Source organism: Oculina patagonica, chromosome 3 (genome assembly GCF_052425735.1).
Source record: "Oculina patagonica isolate OP01 chromosome 3, crgOcupat, whole genome shotgun sequence".
In the NCBI taxonomy this organism is placed as follows: domain Eukaryota; kingdom Metazoa; phylum Cnidaria; class Anthozoa; order Scleractinia; family Oculinidae; genus Oculina; species Oculina patagonica.
This window is the reverse complement of record NC_135760.1, coordinates 1,397,464-1,420,101: the sequence shown is the minus strand read 5'-3', so window position 1 is coordinate 1,420,101 and position 22,638 is coordinate 1,397,464. Positions and strand designations below refer to the sequence as shown.

At 39.5% G+C, this 22,638-nt stretch overlaps 3 protein-coding genes across 3 annotated transcripts in view; 1 reads left to right on the top strand and 2 right to left on the bottom strand.

Annotated features, from left to right (window-relative positions):
* Positions 1 to 22,638, bottom strand: part of LOC144646114 (large ribosomal subunit protein uL15m-like) — a 61,221-nt gene that overhangs the window by 4,747 nt on the left and 33,836 nt on the right. The gene's annotated exons all lie outside the window — the stretch shown is intronic.
* On the top strand, positions 262 to 13,802 carry LOC144646080 (uncharacterized). The gene is made up of 10 exons (XM_078505603.1): positions 262 to 441; positions 1,415 to 1,608; positions 2,292 to 2,399; positions 4,383 to 4,733; positions 5,885 to 6,131; positions 6,894 to 7,228; positions 7,759 to 7,848; positions 10,601 to 10,814; positions 11,047 to 11,252; positions 13,173 to 13,802. The coding sequence occupies exons 1-10, from the start codon at positions 297 to 299 to the stop codon at positions 13,305 to 13,307; spliced, it is 2,025 nt and encodes a 674-aa protein (XP_078361729.1). The 5' UTR covers positions 262 to 296; the 3' UTR covers positions 13,308 to 13,802.
* LOC144646078 (E3 ubiquitin-protein ligase TRIM71-like) lies at positions 14,165 to 17,016 on the bottom strand. Its single transcript, XM_078505601.1, has one exon. It carries the CDS (start codon positions 16,966 to 16,968, stop codon positions 14,722 to 14,724), a length of 2,247 nt encoding a protein of 748 aa, XP_078361727.1. The 5' UTR covers positions 16,969 to 17,016; the 3' UTR covers positions 14,165 to 14,721.

Genomic DNA, 22,638 nt, shown 5'->3' with positions numbered 1-22,638 from the left:
GTGTACCTTTTATTTTTTAGGTCCCACAAACAAGGGGACTGATGGCGCCGTTAGAGCGTCAGTCTGCGATTCAATCTGGGATAATAGACAAATACACCAAAAAGAGCTACCCAATGCAGCTTCTCAGACTTTAGCTCTGACAACCAAAGAAATAAAGAAGAGTAAAGCATAGCCACATGAACACATTGTCTATTTTTTATTTTTTAGGTCCCACAACTAAGGGGACTGATGGCGCCGTTAGGAAGTCTATGATTCAACCGGGGAAATTAAGCAAATACACCAAAAAGAGCTACCCAATGCAGCTACTAAGAGTTATGAAAAGGCACGCGGAGGACCTGTTGCTAGGAGACGCGAGTAATGAGCAGGGGAAGGCGGCTCTAACGTTTGTTAAAAACGTGCTGAAAGAGAAAAGTGGTGCTAGAGTTGATGTTTTCAAGAAAGGTATTTTACAGAATACAAGGTTGATGTAGCAGGAGTATAAAAACTAAAAGTGTGTTCTCATAGCAACATAAGTGCAAATAGATTTCCGAGAAAACCTGCATTCCTTAGGCTGAATTTTGACCAATTAAGCACCCAATTGGACCCATTCAGCTTGACAAATACGAAAGCTCAGTTGCTATTCGAAAAATTGCAGAAAACTCAGAAAACACTAAAAAAAAACGCTAGAGTTAAAAAGCTAATGTCATTCATAAAACAATATAGTTGATGTTCGCGGGCGTCAATATGTTTTTGGGCCCCTCGACGAAGACAAACTTCATACATTCACTTCACCGTCTGGATTCTTCTTTAGTATCTATAATTCCTCTTCATCTAGCCGAGAAGACTGAGAATTTGCTTCTCCGTTCAGTCCTTCAACAAATTTTGTCGTTAGAAACCTCAAAAACAGTTTGCAATTGTACATGGAAGCGTCTCGACACAAATTAAACGGAGCTTAAAGTGATGTCAGCTTGTGCCAGCCAGCGCGCAAGAAAACGGCGCGAACAGTTGAATGGTTTTCAGTTCTGATTGGCTGGCTTCGTTATTTTCTTGTTTCTGATTGGTCCACGGCAGCGGGCTAAAATATATTTTAAAATAAATTTTAGCCCGCTAATTTCTTCATTTTAAACAAATTTTAAACAGATAGACCATCCATATCATAAATAATTGTTTTCATCGACTAAATGAGGACCTGTTAAAGAATCTGTTCAGCCTGATTTCCCACTACTCATCTGCTGATTTAAGAACCATTTTAGCCTGTTACGGAAAATCAAAGATTCTTTAACCTGGGTCTTACTGTCCCTTACTGTACTTTTAAACAAATTTTGTCATTCTAGCGTTACTTCTGATTTCAACTTGCACCCAAAATCATTAATACCTAAAAGATTGTGACTTATTTCACTATTCTTAAAGTTTTCCATAATTTATTTTCCCTTAGAGGTGACAAGAAAGCTCGGCTTTTTAGGGAAAAAGGGCTTCGATATATTCGGAAGAAACAAATTGTTTGCTCCTCGCATGAGGTGGGAAACTTTGAAAAACGTAGCCGAAAAACTGAAGAATACAGCAAAGGAGTATGAAACTGCATTCAACAGTATCAAGTCATCGGTGGAGAGCAAGGAGAATTTTCAGCAGGTTCGTATAAGACCGTGCCAAGAGCCCATTACCCAGAGCGTGCAACTTCCGTATACTTGTGAAATGGCGTTTTCACAAGTAAAGTTATTTTTAGCCAAGACTGAACCGCGAAAATTACTGATTCGAAGTAGTCGACTACTATTTTGCGAGGAAAAAAAGACAGAAATCAGCTTGAGCTGCTGTCAGAAACAGTTTTCCTCGCATGTATCCGCTATGTTTACTTCCCAGGTAGACGAGGTACTGTAGTAATACGCGTTAACAGTCTATTGAATCACTTGTGATTGGCTATCCGAAAGCAATTCGCGGAAAATTTTATCTAAAAATAACCTAACTTGTGAAAACGCCGTATCACAGACGCAGTATGGAAGTTGCACGCTCGGGCTCATGGTCGCGCCCTTTTGATGTAATATATGAGAGAGACTTGAGTTAGCAAAGAAATAAAACCAACACAGATGTTGATTGATTTTTGCTAAAATTTTATTTGTTTTTATTATTATTATTTATTACTTATACTAATTCCCATTGTTTTTATACTCTATTTAAATCATTGTCATGCACTTTAATGTTATATGAGCCTCTGGCTTGGATAGAGAGGGAATTCTCATCACGCGCCATAACATTAATAAATTGATTGATTGATTGCAGTTGATTGATTGATTGATTGATTGATTGATCTGCTTCAGCTTGCCCGTAAGATGGCTAAAGTTGGCAGAAAACAGGTTAATGCCGAGAAAAGGCGATTGATAGAAGCCAGAAACATCGCCGACAGCGAAAAAAGACTTTATGTTAAGGTAATCTTTCTTTCTTTCTTTCTTTCTTTCTTTCTTTCTTTCTTTCTTTTTTCTTACTTTTTAAATCTAAATTTAACTTTTACACTCACCTATGAATCTGTCGATGAAACCCTGTGTGTGACAATTCAAATGAAAGCTATTAAGCAGTACTTTCATGTGGTACTGTTGGTTATGCTATACAAGTTCGTTTTAACTTTTAAGTCAATGGATGAAACCCTAGTGTGTGACCATTCAAATGAAAGCTATTGAGCCGTGCTTTTATGCGTCACTGTTTATTATGCTGTACAAGGTGGTACGAACTTTAAGTCTGTGGATGAGACCCTAGATTGTAACCATTCAAATGAAAGCTATTGTGCAGTACTTTTCATGTGATACAGCTTAATTTTTTTGTACGCTTTTACATAGTGGTTGTCACTTTTTAAGGTGGCTCGACCCAGTTTTTTCTAGCGATACCTATCAACTTTGAAACCCTCACACCTAAAGGGATTAATGTCAATGACACATCCACTATATCACATGGATTACACATAGACTAAACTGCAATATGATATAAATTTTTGGGAGATCGAAATAAATATCACGTGTTAATGACGTCACACAGGTTTTAGCTCTGAATCGAATTTTAGCCCGTAACCGTATTTTCTCTCGAGATCCTCCGCGCTACGTATACCTTGGGTGTTTGCCTTCAGCTCTGTGGAGTTTCATCCAAATCTACAAGAGGAAGTTTAAAATATCTCAGAATTTCTTTTTAGATGGTATAATCCATGCGTAAAATAAAGACTTCATATAAAGAAAATTGGTTCTTTTTTATGTTTAATGAGAGGCTTTAGCCCTCATTCGTTTTAAAAACGTCTCATATCCGATATCCAAACCGTAAGAAGAGGTAGACTTGCGCGAATTTGAAAAATATGAAATATATGAATCATAGTGAAGCTCAATGTTTAGGAATTCGATGTTGTGCTAAACTCGAAACAATAGAAAATCCCAAAGCACAAAATTATTCAAAACAACGGGATCGCTTCAAATCTACTCAATTTTGCGTTTATATCAGACAAAGTTTTCAATGAGCATGAAATTCAGGGATTGTGTAGTGTACTGATCAATAGCTACCCTGAATAATTTTGGGGAAAATTCATCGACGAGTTTTGAAATAATCGCTTTTTGCGAAAGTAGGCGTAAAATTGGTAAATAGAGCTAAACATTGAGCTTCACTATGATTCATATATTTCATATTTTTGGAAATCGCGCAAGTCTACCTACTTCTTACGGTTTGGATATCGGATATGGGGCATTTTTAAATCGAATGAGGGCTAAAGCCTCTCATTAAACATCAAAAAGAAGCAAATTTCTTTATATGAAGTCTTGTCTTTATTTCACGCATAAATTATACCATCTAAAAAGAGATTCCAAGATATTTTAAAATTCCTCTTGTAGATTTGGATGAAACTCCGCAGAGCTGAAGGCAAACACCCAGTATACGTAGCGTGGAGGATCCCGAGTAAAAAATGCGGTTCGGGCTAAAATTCGATTCAAAGCTAAAACCTGTGTGACGTCATTGTCACGTGATAATTATTCCGATCTCCCAAAAATTTGTATCATCTTTTAGTTCAGTCTATGTGTAATCCATGTGATATAGTGGATATGTCATTGACATTAATCCCTTTAAGTTTGAGGGTTTCAAAGTTGATAGGTATCACTAGAAAAAAACTGGGTCGAGCCACCTTAAGTGCTAAGATTTAGGCTTTGACTGTCACCATTTAAACAGTGGCTACTAAATAATTCACTGCCTTCAATTTGTACTGACTGTCTAGAGTCATCTGGTTTTTAGACAAAAATATGATTTCAAAACTTGTAATTCAAACTTTGGCACCCTGATATTAAGAGTAACAGGGTTAAACATTATCATTCTAACAATTATTATCACTGTCAACATCATCGTCATTATTATTGTCATCATCCTCATCCTCATTATCATTATTACAGTCTATTCAGCAGTTAGAGACTCAGATGACAGATATTATAAAGCAAGTCGAGACAATGCTCCCAGAGACTTTGGAGGCAGCCAAGTTTCACAAGGGCGACTTTTTGGCCATTCTTCAAGGTCTAACAGGGTTTGTAAGCAGTCTAGCCTCCAAGGATCCGTTTGCATTTATAGAAAGCGCCATTGGAATTGCTGACAGTCAGCAAGGAAAGGCGTGTCTTAAGTCTCTCAGCAGCTACACCAGTAGTATCAAGAAGTGGTTAACATTTGGAAAGAATTACAATCCTCTGAAGAATTCGAGTGATTTGGACTTTGACCAATTGGACGCGGACTCGGTTCCAGACGTTATGCAGGTACTACCCACCCCACCCCCGTCTGGGTAGGGTGTTCCCTATCAACCCTCATTTGGCGGTTGGTGTTTCCTATGGTTTTTACTATATGCTACGTATATTTAACAATTATTCCACGAGCGCGCGTTGGATATGAGATGGTAGATAGCCAACGAGGCGCGTAGCGCCGAGTTGGCTATAACGATCTCATATCCAACAAGCGCGAGTGGAATAATTGTTTTATTAAAAACACCCAAAGAACTGCAATATTTGAGCTCCCCAGCTGTTTTCGTTGACGCATTTTGGCTACCATATTTGTGGTCAATGGTATATGAGCTCATATACCATTTCCTGTTAACCAATCAAAACGCAGAAATTGCAATATACCATTGCTAGTTTTTAATAAAAAAGGGTAGGGATTTCACGAGTTAAAATATAAAGAAGGGTTGGAAAAAATGGCATTTAGACATTTAAAAGGGCCTTTTAAAATCTATTCATCTGATTATTTTAAGGAAAATTGGAAAGGAGATTTATTGACCCTTCTGTACACGTAGGTATCATTTCTGTACTTTAAACCGTGAAATTTTAAACTTCAAATCGTGCAATTGTATTGCTACTTTTTAAGGGTTCACCCCTTACGGGGGGTAGTTAGTTTCCAAACTATACAGTAAGTAATTTACCTTATTGTTACTTATTTTCGTGGGAACTTAATTTCGCATATTTTGCGGGAGTTAAATTTCGCGAATTGGCCAAAAAACTACGTTTAAAGGAACTAAATTTCGAGAAAATTGTAAAATACTGGTCTGCATTACAAACCGGTAAGTCTCAAAATTGGCAAAACTGATTTTAATTTTCCACAGCAATGGTTTCCAGTGACACTAAACAAAACCATATAACAAAACAAAACTTAAAACAGATTGACATGTTCCTTTGTAACAAAGTAGAGCTAGTTTGACGTCTGTGCCAAGATAATTATGTAGTAAACTGACGGCAACGTCGATTAATCATTACGAAGGGTATTAAAGTTCGCGTCGTTAGTTTTCGCGAGAACCTTTTTTTGCGGGTCTTTAATTTCGCGATTTTTTGAAAATCCCGAAAATCGCGAAACTTAAGTCCCGCAAAAATAAGAAACAATAAGGTACTTAAACTTTTTTCCTATTTTTTCTGTGCCAAAGGTCAATCTAGAGTTGAACAAGGAAGCACTAACAGAAGAATTATTTTGCCTATTGGAAGTGGCTTCCAGACCTACGGACGTTGCAGGTTTCAAGCGGCACTTGGAATCCTTTTTTATCGCAGGTGCAGCTCGTATCGACCTGATAGGGAAGGTTATGGACCTTGATAATGAGATTGGAGGCTATAACTTTGATATCCCCCTCCTAGATGACACTGAGAAAACAATACGGGATATAGGTAGACCAGGAGGTAAGAAATGTTGTTTCTTCGACTATTGTGAGTGGAATTGAAAAAGTTAAAAATTAAAAGAGCAAAATAAAATGATGAAGATGATGATATACAGACATACATAGAAACAGACATGCAGACATGCTTGAAAAGATGAGTGGAGGTTATAGAACATTGGTAACCTTTTACTTATAACATTAACTATCAATATAAAGTGATTTAAGATCGCCAGTGAAGCACACTCACATGCATGGTTCTGAGTTACTAGGCTTAGTGATTGGTTTAAAGAGACTGACGTCAATTTTAATTCTCAACCAATCAGAAGGAAAACCAAATCAAATCGTGACGCGCTTGCACACGTTTACCCGCGCTTCGCGCCGGCTTCATGTATTTGCTTCGTGTTTTGATTGCTTCACTGGATTGCCTGTGTTCACTGTGAGTGGCTAGGGTGATTGGTTTGGTGTTGGTTAGACTGTCCAAAGCATCTCTATTTTTCAACGCAAAAACAGAGAGGGAATCGGCAAGCGAAGCTAGCGTAAGCACGAAGCACGGGGAAATTGGGGAGGAGGCGGAAGTGAGCGAAAGAAAAATAGAAACCCCTCTATTTTTTTCGCTCAATGCCCCGTACCCCTTCGCACCTCCCGCTTTGCGCTGCCGTCCAGTTCTCTCGCCGTTCTCTCCCCGACCGCTTCTCTCTCGCCCGCTAGCTGCGAACAGACTAGGTGTTGATTTTACGAGGACATTCAATTGAAAATCGCTTTTATTTTGCCACGTGTCTTTCAGCTGCTCCTATAACAGAGAATCTTCAACTTGGGTTTATGGACAATCTCCTCAGTACTTACAAAGAATTGGAACAGTCCTTCATGATAAACGTGTATGAGCTTCACAAGGCATTGAGGTTCCGAACACTATGGGAAGGAAATGATCCCCTGGCTAATTTCCAACGCATAGCAAGCGAGAGTGCCCATGGCACTGGACAACTCAATGGGATAATTCAACTTACAGATGTACTTCGAAACATGGAACAAACGGAAACGAAGGCAGTCCAGTGCTTTACTAACAATGTTTACACAACAAACATAAATAAATGGAGTTTTGACAAAACCAAAGACCCGGATGTAAGTTCCCGTATACCAGTTACCTCTGAGGTGGTGACAACGAGGACACAATCTTACGGACACATTGTTGCGGACACAAATATTTTCATGTGTGCCCCCGCACGCAGCATTTGTTGAAAACAAAATTTGTTTCTCAGACACAGAAACTATTTCTCGTTTCTTTCAGAAAATTTTATGACGTCCACAAGAAATGTTTCCCCGTTTGCTCGCCCAAGAAAACATCACGAGTAAAAATGTGTCCGCCACTGTGTGTCCTCTCGTTTGCCACCGCCTTTAGGAGACGAGGATCCCGACAGGGTGGTACAAATGTTAATGATGGGTGATATTTTATGCCAGTTTAAAGTGAATTTGTTTGGCCTTTTTTTTAACCAAACAAAATCGATCTTGCTACGGAACTCTTGAGAGGGGCTCTTTTCATAATCCGAAGCCCGTCACGGATCGATTCGAGCCCTTAATTTGTAAAGCGCTATTGGATAGCGATAGGCACACACCTAAACATTTTTAACATTTATATAATTGCTTCCTCTCAGATATTTGCAGGTATTGCTAAAGGGTACACGAGATTCAGTCTCAAGATTGATCAGAGCTGTTCCAGTTGCTACAACATCCGACTGTTAAAGGTAATGCAATATTTTAACCTTTTAACAAAAAGTAAGGAAGAGAATGTTTCAAAGTCATTCGCTAGTATTGCATTGCGCATCCCCACTGCGCATAGTTTCATGCGTGTTCATGATCAGCGCGCGCACATTACAAAAAGGCGGCTTGTTCTTTACGGCTGGACCTCACTAGAGAGGTAGTAACCTTCTTTCTGTAGAATAAACATGAGCTAATTCTCATTAGTATATACACACTCAGTGATCTTGGTGTTTCAAGCAATCTGATTGGTTCGCTATCTCGGGCTAATGAGCATTATTCATTCCCTACGGAGTGAAAAATGCTTGATCCAAACTGAAACAAAATGGCCGGCGTAAACTCGCGTTTCGCCGGCGTTTCTGAATCGCAAATACTAAGAATACAAGAAGATGCTGAACCAGAAAAGACAAAAAAGGCTAAGAAATTTGGCCTGATGGTTTTCAAAGTAAGAGAAGACTACATATTTCGCAATTTGCAGCACAATGTCCACACAACTCGAGTACTAAAACGATAAACAATTGCTTACCGTCAAGTCGGTCTTCGCACGGCATCGGCAGAAATGAATAGCGCAGATTTATCGGCAGCAACATCAAGTGTTATTCAACCAAGATCCTCCACAAATATTCAGGAAGAAGTCTTTGTGCAAGAAAACATCCAGTTTTTACCACAGTTCTGCAGACATTCAGTAAGCTTATAATCCAAACTTTCAGGTGGATCCTTCGCCAACTGCTCTTTCAATTTTCAATTTAAGTGAACTTCAAAAGCTTTGATTCAACGGTCAAAATGTTTTGCAAGCAGGTTTTTGATCAGATTGCAGGTTTGAGTGGTGTTAAAGGACCATTTTGCTAGATTTTGACGAAGATTTTATCGAAGATTAACTAGATTTGCCATGTTTGAAGATTCTGTAAACTGTTTCGCGCATGTCGGTTAGTGCCGCTTATATGTACGTTTTCCACGCATGAATTGAGAGGTCAATTAAATCGACTTTAAATGGTTTCCTTCTGAAAACTTTGAGATCGCTTGTTGTTGAGATCACTTCGTGTGTATATACTAAAACAATTATTCTTTGAAATCTCGGTGAATAGCGGCAGAATATTCACCTCGATTTCAAAGAATAATTGTTAAGTGTTGAATAAGAAACAACCGTTGACAACGTGAATTTTCTTCCTGTTTTTTTTTTTTTTTTTTTAATTTAGTAGTAACCTTCTTTCTGTAGAATAATTATAAGAAACAATCGTTGACAACGTGAATTTAGCAAGCAATCGTGACTATAACCTTAAGGTTTTTTAAGTTATAAGGAGTTGTTGGGTATAAACAAGGTGTTGTTGCGCCTAAACGAGCATGGGACCCCCAATTTAAATTCAAAATTTAAGTTCCTATAACATAAGCAATCAAAAGCTAATAGGCAAGGTTTAACAAAAAAGTGCAAATCTGGGAAAGGGTAGTCTAACAAAGGGTTGCAAAATCAGCTGAATGTGATCTGGTACAGGGTAAGGGTTTCAAAGTCCCAGCGGCACGACCCCTACCCAAAAATATTCAGAGTGCCCCCTCCGGGAATTTCCACCCAAAAGGCGTGAAATGTGGCATTGCTTTCAAAGCAGAACTTTTTCAATTTCCGTTTATGTTTTCGGGATGTGGGTCAAACACGGCAGAGGATCTCCATACACCGTTCTAATTGGGCGGATTTCTTATCGTTGTTTAGCTTTCTATTTCTTCGAGTAATCTTAGCATTGTCTTAGTATTAACCCTCGGACGTACAAGGGGGGGGGGGGGTGGATGCCACCCCCCCATAAGGTTTTTTCCAAATTTTGAAAAAGCGATTTACTCTACAATGCTGAAACTTTCAGTAGCTGTTCATTCATCCTTTGCGGAAATTTTGATATGTCAACCATGTGTCCGTGGTGTGTGACATTGCCATGGCAACGTCATGAATACAAGCAGGTCTTGCCAAAAATCGTCATTTTTACCATTTTTCTTAATTTTTTCCAGTTTTATAAAACAGAACTGCAAGATGTGTTTATTTTTACATTCCATAAGCATTCTGGCTTGATTTTGCATCAGTTCTGACTTTCTAAGAAAATGTTGAAATCCAAGATTGCGGATCCAAGATGGCGGCTCTAATGACGTCAAGTGACGTCATATGACGTCACAGCCAATTAAAATTATGTCATCTTGTAGAGTACGCTAAGGGCTTTCTTCTCAGTTCAAAATAATTTCGCTACGCCTTAATATAACGAAAACTCCGGGGAGGGCTTCCATCCATCCCCCCCCCCTTGTACGATGGTGGGGGTGTGAGTTGGCTTGTACGTCCGAGGGTTAAGAGGATATCTCACGCAATTTAAGGCAATTTCGGCACTGACCAGCTTGTCATAGAATCAACTGAAATATCACAATAGCGGCTTAAAACTGAAGAAGAACTCAAAAGAAACACAGAAAGGCCAAAAAGGGGCATGGATGGGCAAAATTCGCGAAGATTGAAACGGATTGCGTTCAGGTAAACTTGAAAAACTTCAGCCCGACGTTTTTCAAAATTATCTCAATTTGTATGAAAGTGTCATTTACAATGCTTGAAAATCAACCTTTTTTGTTATGTGGCCGTGATTTTGCCAATAAAAGGCATTTGCCATGCCAATTTGAAGTTTAGAGTTCTTAATTAACGAAAATAAATAGAGTTACCTAAATTACCGTGACCTAGCCCCTTAAACAATGAAGGTTTTGTGTTTGCAATTTCATTGTTAGCTGTATGTTGAGTTGACTGGTCCCAGTGCACAGCCTACCGATGTTGGCAAAGATATTCATCTCAAGATTCGCCATCTCAGTGCTTCATACTTTAGGGCGGGAGATGACACAATTAAGCAATACCGTCAGCCTATAGGATCATACAGGAAAATCAAGTTTAATCGGTTTTCTATCAGCGACGAGCAGAAGTGCAGGAATAAAACGAAAGAAAGAGGTAAGTCCCTCTTCTCGTCTTGCAAGAGAACTTTGGGAAACGTCTTTAGCACAGAGACGTTGTCCATTAAAAGGCCCCCTTTTCACTGAAAATTTGAAATTAGTATCTTCAGTCCCCCGTCAACCTCGGGGGTTGAGGCAAGATGGAAGTGATTTGAATGTATCGAAACTTGCCTATTGCAATTTTATTAAACCAAGTGGGATGCATATAATTTTTTTTTCTTTCCGAGCAGAAGAATCATTGTTCTGTGTCAAGAAAGACGACCAACGCTGGCAGCCCATGTGTAGTAATCCGCTGAGCAAGTGCGTCCGCGATCGGCTCCTTGGCGACGAGGAGTGTAAGAGTCCATTTGGCACCTATGAGCTGCAGATACCTGTGGATAAAAAGCTGTCATGTACCAGTTATGGTATAAAAGACACCAATTGTAAAGAATTGGATGTAAGTATGAGCACAATCTAAACCTTAATCCATCCCCCTCCTGACCAGAAATAAAAGGTGCTGTGAAGTGTTTTAGTTACCAAGGTTGTTCAAGGTTACTCTTAGGTTTAAAGTCCAAGCATTTAAGGTTGTTCAAGGTTTAGCCCACACTTGCAGTTCCTTGGTTTTTGAGCAGTTTTGTCTAGTGTCTAGTTCGAAAGAGTCGTTCGGTGTTTCACCGTTAAAATTTAATTGGTTATTCTCTACTTTTGTTGATCATCTAGCAAGTGTGTTATCACGAGTTTAATCATGCTGTGGGATATACCGTAAAAGTTCCTACGCTCAGCAAACCCAAACATGTCTACATTTTACCTATATTAGAAGGGCTACTTGTTCGGTTTAGCTAGTTGTGCATAGCTGGAGTAGAAGAGAAAAAGCATTAAAGCATTGAAGTGTGAGAAGACGGTCTAAGAGTCTCGATACTTCCTTCAGCTAAGCATCACAGCTCCTGAGTTGTTCCTGTATAGCAGTTCAACAAGGGACACCGTCACGAGCTTCCCGTTAAAAATTTGGTTCAGTTTTGTTCAAAGTTACTATATTGGTTTACTGAAGCTATAAACTAGTGATATTTATGTGATGTCATAAGGAACGTTTGAACGTTTGTTTAAAAGTCAGGCTGCCCTCGTGGCCAGGAAAACAGCTAAAAAACTGTCAACGGCTCCCATCTTCCTTCAACACAATTTGTTTTATATCTTCACCTTGATGTTCTAGATGCATTTCGTGTACGAGCAGAAACACTTTGCCAATTTTATCACTTTCTACTGAAAAGCAGAAAAATCCCGTTGACAATGTCCCTTTAAACCTCGTTCCCAGGGCTGCTCCCTTCTTTAGAGAAAATTAATCTACCAACAGTCCCCCTAAAAGAAGCCCGAGCCTAATTACTGGAATTTTACGTAATATTTCAAACAAGAGAGGGTGTGTGTTTTATCGAATTTGCAAACATCAAAATAGAGTTGAAAAAACGATAAAGGTGGCTGATCTGTTTTGCTGTGCAGCGGAGTATTTTTTTGACGAACTTCGAAGTGGTTAGCAATGCAATGGAATAGTCTCTCGAGGGTTTGATATATCTTCTCAACTGAAACGAAAAGACGAAGAAGTTAACGGAGTAACAAAATCGTATAAACCTATCAAATTTCCCAAGTTCAAATTCCCAACTTCCGTCTCGGTGATTGCTCTTCTGATTTAATTAAAAGTTAGGCGAATAAACCTTGTAGAGGGGGGGGGGGGAGCATTAGCCCCTATTAACCGAAACCGAACAAAAAAAATCATCCGAAAAACCGCAAAACCGTAGTAAATTGCGACCAAAACCGAAAACCGCACACAAAAAAATCAAATTTCAAAAAAACTAACCTTACCATATTTACACCTAATACAGTTTTGACATTTATGTTCAGTTACAAGCTAAATCATACTAGAGGGGGAGGTACAGAATAGGAAGGAGGGAGAAAAATAAGGGAGGAGGGAGAAATTTTGGCAAAAAATAGGGAGGAGGAAGAAATTTTGACTAAAAAAATAGGGAGGAGGGAGAAATTGGCACAAAAAGTAGGAAGGAGGGAGGAATTGGCGCAAAAAAGTAGGGAGGATGGAGATTTACTCTCCTGTCCCTCCCCCCTCATACTACTCAAACGTGTATTTTGAACAGGAAACCAAATGGCAAAAACCGAAAACCACATCGGATACCAAATCCAAAAAACCACTTGTATTTTTGCCGTAAACCGAAAACCAATTGCCAAAAGAAGGAAAGACCACAAACTGCATAAGACACCAAAACCGAAAAACCACAGTCTTTCGGTGCCAACCGCAAAACCGAAAATCCCAACGCCCCCCTCTTTTTACTTACCATTTTTTTTTTATCTTTTTTGTCTCCACTTTCGTTTTCAGCTCACCAAGTTTACAAAAATGAATGTCTGGGCCTACTTCTTCTATTGGTCCGGCAGTTACCCCAAGGGACCTGATGACGCTTCCTGTCGAAGCCCCAGCGAGAAAAGAACTCAGACGACAAGCTGCACCATGTGAGAATCAATGTTGTCACGCAACATGAAAGTTTGTTGTCACGCTACAAGACAGTGATGCTATTTGATTATTCAAACTGTAATTAAGTTTGAAATGAATAAAACTGAAATATTATTGTTTTGTCTGGGATTTAAAAGTGATCTTCCCCAAAGGGTCGTGATTTGTTATTAGAGACCTTTAGCTTCAGGGTTTTTTTGGGGGAAACCGCAAACCGCAAAATGCAGTTTGCGGTTAGACGTTTGCAGTTTCAGGTTGCCAGGGTTTCGAATTTTAGCAAGGCGTTCGACTTCGAAGTACGTGTTTCGTTCCGCCTTGTTGTTTTTCGTCAGGTCGAAGTGTTTCACTTTCATCGCCTATAAAACCGAATAATTCTTTGATTCAAGTTCATGTCATAAGTACATGTATGTATTAGCGTGACTTAAATGAATGGGAGTAACGTGACAGTAGTGCTGATGGAAATTACGCGAAATGTGTACGAAAATAACGTGACATGGGTGTGGAGTTTGGAAATAGCGTGACACGAGTGTATAGGAATAACGCAATTTGTATCGAGTAACCTTGACATTGGTTTCTCATTGTTGATGAAATGAAGGTTCCTGAAACAATTATACAGCACCAAACAGCAGAAATACATGTATCTTGACAGGGCTTTAAGCAATGAAAAATAAAGAAGGGCTTAGCAAATGCAAGGTAAGGTAAAGAAAAAGGCAATAATTAAGTTCAGATCATGTTTACAGTTGGAAAAATGTTCACGAATAAATTCAGTTCAGTACAAAGAATATTCAAGCAGTCTGTACAACGCCCCCCCCCCCCCATCTCCCTCTTTACTGCCATCATTTTAAATTCAACCACAGTTTAAGAGAAAAAAAGTCATCATTTATTTGCACACATTGTTATCTTTTCAATCTTTACAAATTTGTTTATAACAGCACTGACCAAATTGTTACAAAATGGGACTACTGTCACACAACATATACCACTGTTTATTTGATTGGAATACAAATGTGTAGAATACTTTCTTAAAATACAGTTGTAAACAATATCACTTCAGTCTACAATTTACTTTGTTACAATTTAGACCTGCTTCTTAACCGCACATCTAAACTTTTTTCAACTTTTTCTGCAATCAGGAAATGGTCTGGATTGGGTAGAATTCTGACTAACAATACTTACAAATGATTTAAAGCCCAACAATGCTGGCTGATAACTGACAAAAGGTCAAAGTTTTAACTGACAGCTGTCCTTTAAGAAACCACCTTAAACTTAACTTATTCAGTTTAAAGAACTAACACGGTCTCTAGTAATGCGCTCGCAGAAATATTTGTAATAAACAATTTATGACTATTTTCAACAGAAAACAAATTTTAATCTTGAGAAAATGATTGATATTTACATCACAGGTGAGTGGATATCATATCTACTCAAAAATCTGGATTCGATGATTAAGGAAGTCAGTTACAACTATCCTACCATCACTAAGAACTGCTGTAGAGACTGGTTTATTAAACTCTCCTATCCCGCTCCCTTTTGTTCCAAACTTTGTTATAAACTTTCCACTCAGTTCAAACAACTGAATCCTGTGATTATTTGTATCACAGACCATCAGGTGTCCTGCCTTGTTAACTGACAAGCAATCAGGTGCATTGAACTCCCCATCCCCGTCCCCCTTCTTTCCAAATTTGTGCATAAAATTCCCCTCACCGTCGAACACGTTGACACAATGCTCATTACTGTCGGATATTATAAGATAGTTCTCATATTGGACACAGTGAACGGGAAAAGTGAAATAACCATCTCCGCCAATTTTCTGTAAAAGCTGGCCACTTGGAGAAAAGATCTTAACTAGTTTGTTACCTGTATCTGCAACAATAATATTTCCGTCACAATTAACAGACAAGCCATGTGAATACATTAGCTGGTGATCAAGATTTCCTTCCTCACCAAACTGGCTCAGATACTCACCTAGCCCACTAAAGAATTGAACTCGGTGGTTCCTACTGTCCACCACTATAATATTCCCATTGTTATCAAAAGCTATCCCAACAGGGAAGTCAAATTCTCCCTGCTCATTACCCTTTCTACCGAACGAACTTAAGCACGTCTCATCACTACTAAATATCTGTACTCTATTGTTACCATTATCCGTCACTGCAATCTCATTACGTTCGTTGACTGCCACTCCCCAAGGGTTTTTTAGCATTCCAGCAGCCAAACCTTGTTGTCCAAAAGACAACACGGGTCTGTACTGTCTGGGCTTCACTTGAATATTAAAGGGGCTGCCACGGACATGCTCTTCATTTACCTTTACCGATGCCTCGCATTTTCCAGTTTCTTTGGCAAAATAGCTAATCTTGTAGGTGCCATCCCTGTTATCTTGGACTTGCGCTTTAGTCGCACAGTCATGGCCTTGTTGATTTCTGATTTGCACTGTTACCGAGTCACGCTCGTCAAAACATTGTTCTCCTTCAGCATTTCTTGTTGACAAAATGAATTGTGCTTCAAGGCCAACAGTCGCTTCACTGATTCCTTTTCCTTCGGCACTTGACAGATGCGGTCTAGTCTCAGGAAAGCGTTTAATGAAGCCAAACTTTTCAGCGCTAACATCATCGAGTAACTTCTGATTTTCCACGAAATCAAACTCGAGATAAATCCCATTGTCACGATCGGCTGGCTCGTCTTGCTCCACTTCCTCCTGTAATATTCTGTTTAGAAACTTGTTGGGCTGCATGATTTCGGCGCTAGGGCTTCGCTCCAGAAGTGCTTCGGCCTTTCCCAGTGCTACCTCGGACATTTTCACCTCGTTTTCGATGGCGCTCTTTTTCATTCCAAGACGCTGGAGTGACTCTCTCGCCTGATTCTCAACTTCATTAATGATCTCTTGCTTCTTCGCATCGATCACTTGATGCATGTTCTCAGCGAATTGCTGCGCGCTTCTTTTCACCTTGGCGGCATGTTCTTGGATTTTTACACAGTTTTCATCAAGTTTGGTGATTTCATTCTTCTTCATTTGCACTTTTTCTCTTCGAGATGCAACGGCAGACTTCACTTGTAACTTGCGTTCATTTGCAGCTTCTTCCAAAAGCATCTTGGCGTGACCTTCGTGATCTGTCAAAGCACAAGCGTTGCAAATGGAAACTTCGCAGACCTTACAGAAGAATTCCAGTTCTTTCTTTTCGTGTCCTGGCTTTCTGCAAAATGCTGGTCGCTTTAAAACTTTCTCGAAGTCTTCATCTTGAAAGTCTTTGAGGGCCAACACATTGTGCCCTTTGTTTGCTTTGATTCCATTATGAAGGCTTATGCAATCGGATTCACACCAGAAAGAACAGCACTGAAAGCAGTAGAAACTTTGTGCGCTTTTCTTGTCGCAATTTCCACATCTCACTGCCGTGGTATTGCACACCTTAATGGCTAACACATCCAGCAAACTGTTGATACGAAAGTTGGTCGGAAGCTCGTCGAGATTTCCACCAGGGACTCTACTCTCTCTTCTGCATTCTGGGCATGTTATAATATCATTGCGGCCACTCGTTCGTTGGATACCTTTTAAGCAGTGCAGACAAAAACTGTGCAAACATGGAAGCAACTTCGGTTCAATGAAAGCAGTCATGCACACAGGACAGGATACTTCTTCGTGGAGATTGTTTAGCAAGGTTTTTATATCCATGATTTAAGGCGGAAAACGACGAAGGATCAGAATTGAAAACGCTTCAAACAGTGAAGTCTTGTGATCCGATATGGTATTTATAAGCCTGGTGATACTGACCAATCACGGAGTGATATCAAAGTTGTTTTGACGTTTGTCTGGCTTCTTAGAATAGTAACAGCAAACGCCAAGGATTCCGAGAATATGATCAGCAAAGCTTGACCTTCAAATTAAAGCTGTCAGTAGATTGTTGGCAAAATAGTTTAAGTTTGCAGAAGGGCAAAAAGTTATTTTGTTGATATGTAGTTTCTACACTCGTATTCGTTTTTATCAGACATTCTTTCAGCCGCCCGCGGCCTTCCATTTTTTTCAGAAAAAGGCAATTACAGAAGGTGATTTAAAGTGTATATGACATGAAAAATATTTTCCGCTTATTTGAAAGGCCTTTCAAAATACAGAAGAATGGCGTTTTTCTTTTCGAAATATCGTTTTTCGTTTCAGAGATATTGACGTTTTTGTATTATGCAAATTAGATCAGTGATGACGTCACAAGATTTGACTCTAAAAATGGTAAGACCAAGTTACCCTACAATGGGCGTCAAAAGTCCTTGAGACAGTTGGATGAAATTGATACTAATTTAAAATTCCCGTTTTTTCACCTTTAACCTGCTGCCGCTTCTGAACCACTACCCCTCCCCCCCTTTTCAATGTTGTACTCAAATGAGGCAAGTCCTTGCAGATAGAAAATACAACATTGTTTCGGGGGGAGGGGGTTATATTGAAGGGGTGGGGGGTAAAATTTGTCCAAGGTACTCAAAAAGTGCCGACTGTCTTAACACTTTTGGCGCTCATTGTAGTTTTCGTAGTATGAAGCGACTAGGAAAGTTGTTTTTCCACAAGGATAAATTTTTGTCAGGTTGTGCCCACACTTTGCGGGTAACCCATTTAACTAAAAATTTATTTGATCATGGCTGGAGAGAGGAAGTGTAAAAGTGTCTTGCCCAACAGAACTGACTTGACGTCATTATAGTTTTATAGAGCAGTTTTTAGTGTCGTAAAACGAAAACAAACGTAATTACTTTGGCCAATCACAAAACACACAGACAATCCAGTGAACCAATCAAAACTCGAAGCAAATATATGTAACGCGAAGCGCCGCTAAGCGTGCAAGAGCGAGTCACGTTTGGTTTTGGTTTTAGTGCTGATTGGTCGAGAAAGTGGCGCGAGATTTTTAAACCAATCACTGGGCGTAGTAATGCAAAACCAAAGCAAACGCAAATTACTTTCGACACTCAAGTGAAAACCGCTCTAATGTCAGGTCAGTTGGGCAAGATAACCTCTCAATCTCAGGTCACTCGTCCTCACTCTATTTGTAATGTATATTGTGATATCTGATGCTACCCCACACTGCCCCCTTCCCCCCCAACTCCCCCCCCCCCTTCCTAAGAAATTCGGATTATATTAAAAAATCAGTATAGTTTCATCTGATAATAAAACCCCTTTGCAAAAATTATGTGACCACCCAGGAGTATAAATGAGTACTGGCAATTGACAGGGAAACTTAACAAAAATTAATGGGAGATACATGTAGCCTGTGATCTTCGCAAATTCTGACCTCCAGTTGCATTTTCTCCTAGCCATTTCATGCCAGTGAAAAGAAAGGTACGTGCTACAATCCGCGCCATTATTACTTGGGACACTTTTTCAGCAATTATAACGTAACATTTCGTTGCGAATTCTCAGAAATGGAGAACCCCCTCCCCCCGAAACCAATGTTGCAAAACAGACGACAATGGAAGGCATTGTTTTTTCAAGGTACACATCATTGTAATGGGGCAGGGGGGGTAATTATTGATTTTTTTTCCTTTTATGAAGTGCAAAAAACGACGAGTGTCCCAAGAAAAGTGACGTGAATTGTCCGAAGGTGAAGATAGGAAATTACAGGAATTTACTGATTTTCCACCAAACTGTGCATAGGCCTACTCTGGGACCCAAAATCGCCGTAACTTTGGGCGACTTAAGGCGACTTTAGGCGATTTTAGCTTATTTCTTCCAAAATTACGGGCAATTTTGAGCGATTTAAGGCGATTTTGGGCGACTTTGGGCGATTTTGAGCGACTTTAGGCAATTTTAGGTGGGCGTGTTTAAAACACGAAATGGCGAAATGGCGAAATGGCGAAACGGCGAAATGGCGAAATGATACTGAAGATAAAAGCCAAAGTTATACGATATTACCGCTGTACTGGAATTTTCATATGTTGCCGAATTCATCCTTGTAGATAAGTCCCGAAAAATAAAAGAAACTGCAATCACAAATTCTCCGTCACGTGGACCCGTCACGAACCTAACACGAACCTATGGGTAATTTGGATTCCAGTCTCTCCCTGTTAACAGGGCGCTGTTTGATACGCCTAGGACATTCTTGATCGAGATGTCGGCATTTCGTTTAGACATTGGAAGAAAATGATTTGTTTATCTCGTATTTACCACTGAGTCTCGGCAATGAAGTAATGCTTTGAGCTCCAACATTCAAAAGAAATGGATTAACAAAACCAAACCTACTTTGCGATAAAGTTCCGGGTAAAGTTCATACACGATATCAGTGGCAAACGTTCTTTGTACAGAAACGGAGTAACGTTCGATGTCTATATCAGTCCTTCGATACAATGTAAGCTCTGTAAGGCAGTGCAGATACTGATAGGCAACTTGGCAAGTGCTAAATGAAAAAAATATCCTGGTTTGCTGCGACCTTTCAGCAATACGTTCAATTTGGCGTTGTGATATGTGACAAGTATTTATTATATTTCTGGGCCAGAACATTGAAATGTTCCCTTGAAATAATTCAGTCTAGACATGTAAACAGAACTACCTTGGAGTTCAAAAGGAAACCAAACTATATTATTTACGTGTATTTATCTTAACATTTCGCCATTTCGCCATTTCGCCGTTTCGCCATTTCGCCATTTCGTGTTTTAAACACGCCCATTTTAGGTGACCTTTTAGGCAATTTTAGGTGACCGACCTAAGTACAGTTGTGGTATACATGTACATGGCCGGGAATCATCATGGCACACCATAAAGCATTGTTACAGAAAACTTAGAGCAACTTTGGGCGACTTTAGGCGATTTTGGGCGACTTTGGGCGATTTTGGGTCCCAGAGTAGGCCTGTGCATGTGCAATCCTTATCGGTTGCTCGGGGATGGAAAGCCAATCAGAAAGGGAGAAATATTTTGAATGAATAATAATTAACAAAAATCACTAAGGGGGATAATTGTTTTGGTATAATTTTTAGAAACTGCAAAATGACGATAGAAAACATGAAAACAACAAACACAAGTGCTCGCTTGCATGCATGTAAACCAGTTTAATTCATCGATTGAAATCGTAAAGTTTTAGCAATAAAACGAAACAAAACGAGCCCTACGAAAAATATTGATATCTGGTACCTTTTTTTAATCGTTGGTGACTTCTGAGCAATTTTGTGAATCCTCTCGAAATTACTATAGCTCCTGCAGTAAGAAGAGAACTAAATAATGTTTTGCCAGTCGATCTGACTGAGTACATGGCCGCGTGCGATCTCCAAAACCACCATGTTTACGATCAATTCCAATGCCTTGAAAACCATCTCTTGTAAGTATTTTCGGTCCAAAAGCATTGGTAGTTAATTCAGTGCAAAATTCCCAATGTTTTAAATATCCAGGACTTGGAGAGATTTCTTTTAAATGAGAGAAATTTTCTTTCAGCAAATGCTGCCATGCTCAATTGCCTGGATGGCAAACGTGGCATGGCTTAGTAGTCAAACCTTGAGATGCTACATTCACCGCCCAGTGCGGTGAATCTAACGACATAGTCCGAGCTTCTCGACCAATCAGAATTGAGTTCACCTCTGGAAATTCTACTAATTCCCGATATACCTTGACGGATCAATACTAGCACTCTTTCAGTTGGTGAAAAGGTTATTAAAAGTCTGTGTCCTAGCCAAGTGGCCCATACAGCCGGAGCTTATCCCGGTTTTCGTAGCATTAAGCGACTAGGAGTATTGCTACTCCCCTCTGGATGGGATGCTAGTCCATCGCAGGTTTATCCCCCAGCTAGACTGAAAGGAATGGCTTTTTAGCCTTAGAAAATGCCCCATTCCCCATTCCAACCCCACACTTGGTTTCGATATATCGATGATATTTTTATGATCTGGACTGAAGGTCTGGATAACCTAAAAGTCTTCATCGATTATCTCAACAGCATTCATCCCACCATCAAATTCACCAGCTCACATTCTTCAACTAACGTACCTTTTCTTGACGTTAATGTCTCTTTAAATGACAACGGTGACATCAGTACTGACCTTTACACCAAACCTACCGACAAACACCAACATTTACTTTACTCTTCTTGCCATCACTCACATACTAAAAAAGCCATTCCTTTCAGTCTAGCACTCCGTTTACGACGCATTTGTTCTACCGACGAAACGTTCAATACTCGCGCTGCCCAACTTACAACGTACCTTCTCAAACGAGGTTACAACCGTAACCTTGTCACCAAACAAATACAACGCGCGACCGACATCCCCCGTAGACTTGCCTTACAAACGAAAGACGTCAACAAAAATAAACGTGTACCATTTATAACTACTTTTAATCCATCGCTTCCTCACATCTCTAACATCATCAAAAGACATTTTCATTTACTCTCTTCTAATCGCTGCAAAACTGTTTTTCAACAGTTGCCTGTTGTTGCTTTCAGGCGCTCCCCTAACCTTCGCGATTTACTAGTGAAGGCCAAACTTCCTTCTAATTTGACTAACCCGCATCCGCAACTTCCATCCGGTTCTTTTCGTTGTGGAAAGAACTGCGCCACTTGTCCTTATATTACTGACGGACTAACTACCTATACCTTCTTTTCTACTGGTGAAACGCGCCACATTCAATCTAACCTGACCTGTGACACTGAAAACCTCATCTACATAATTCAATGTAACCGCTGTAATTTACAATACATAGGAGAAACTAAACGACGTTTAAAAGACCGATTTAATGAACACCGCCGTACCATAGATAACCCCAACAGTAAATCTAAACCCACTACAGCCGCACAACATTTCACTTCCTCGCCTAACCACACTGCTAATGACATACAATTAATCCCCATCGAAAAAGTCTTCTCTAACCGAGACTCAATCCGTAAGGCCAGGGAAGCTTTTTTAATTCTAAAAGGCAGAACACTTGTTCCCGATGGCCTTAACATACGCGAAGAAACCTATTAGTTTGTTTACTTATATTATTATGTTCTCATTTTTTAAGCTTAGCATATTTTAAATTTTTTGTTTTATACTAGCACACTGTTTACATATTTCCTGTATTTAGTTTTACGTATTTCCGGTATTTCGTAAGATATCATTATCACCATATAAATTTAAACATAGCCAATGTAAACTTCATTGTACCTGAAGAAGACTGGTTTGGCCAGCCGAAATATAGTACAAGACTAACTCTCTCATTCTACGTTGTATCGGTCTCTGCTTCTTCAATTTCAGTTATAATAAGGGACGGACCATTATGTTTTTGGAGGGGGGGGGATGAAAAATATTGTTTGCAGGGCCTGGAAAGACAAAATAAATTGTTTGCAAACACGATATGTATAACAAAAATAGTTAGAATTTCAAAAAAAAAAAAATGTTTGCAGAGGTGCAT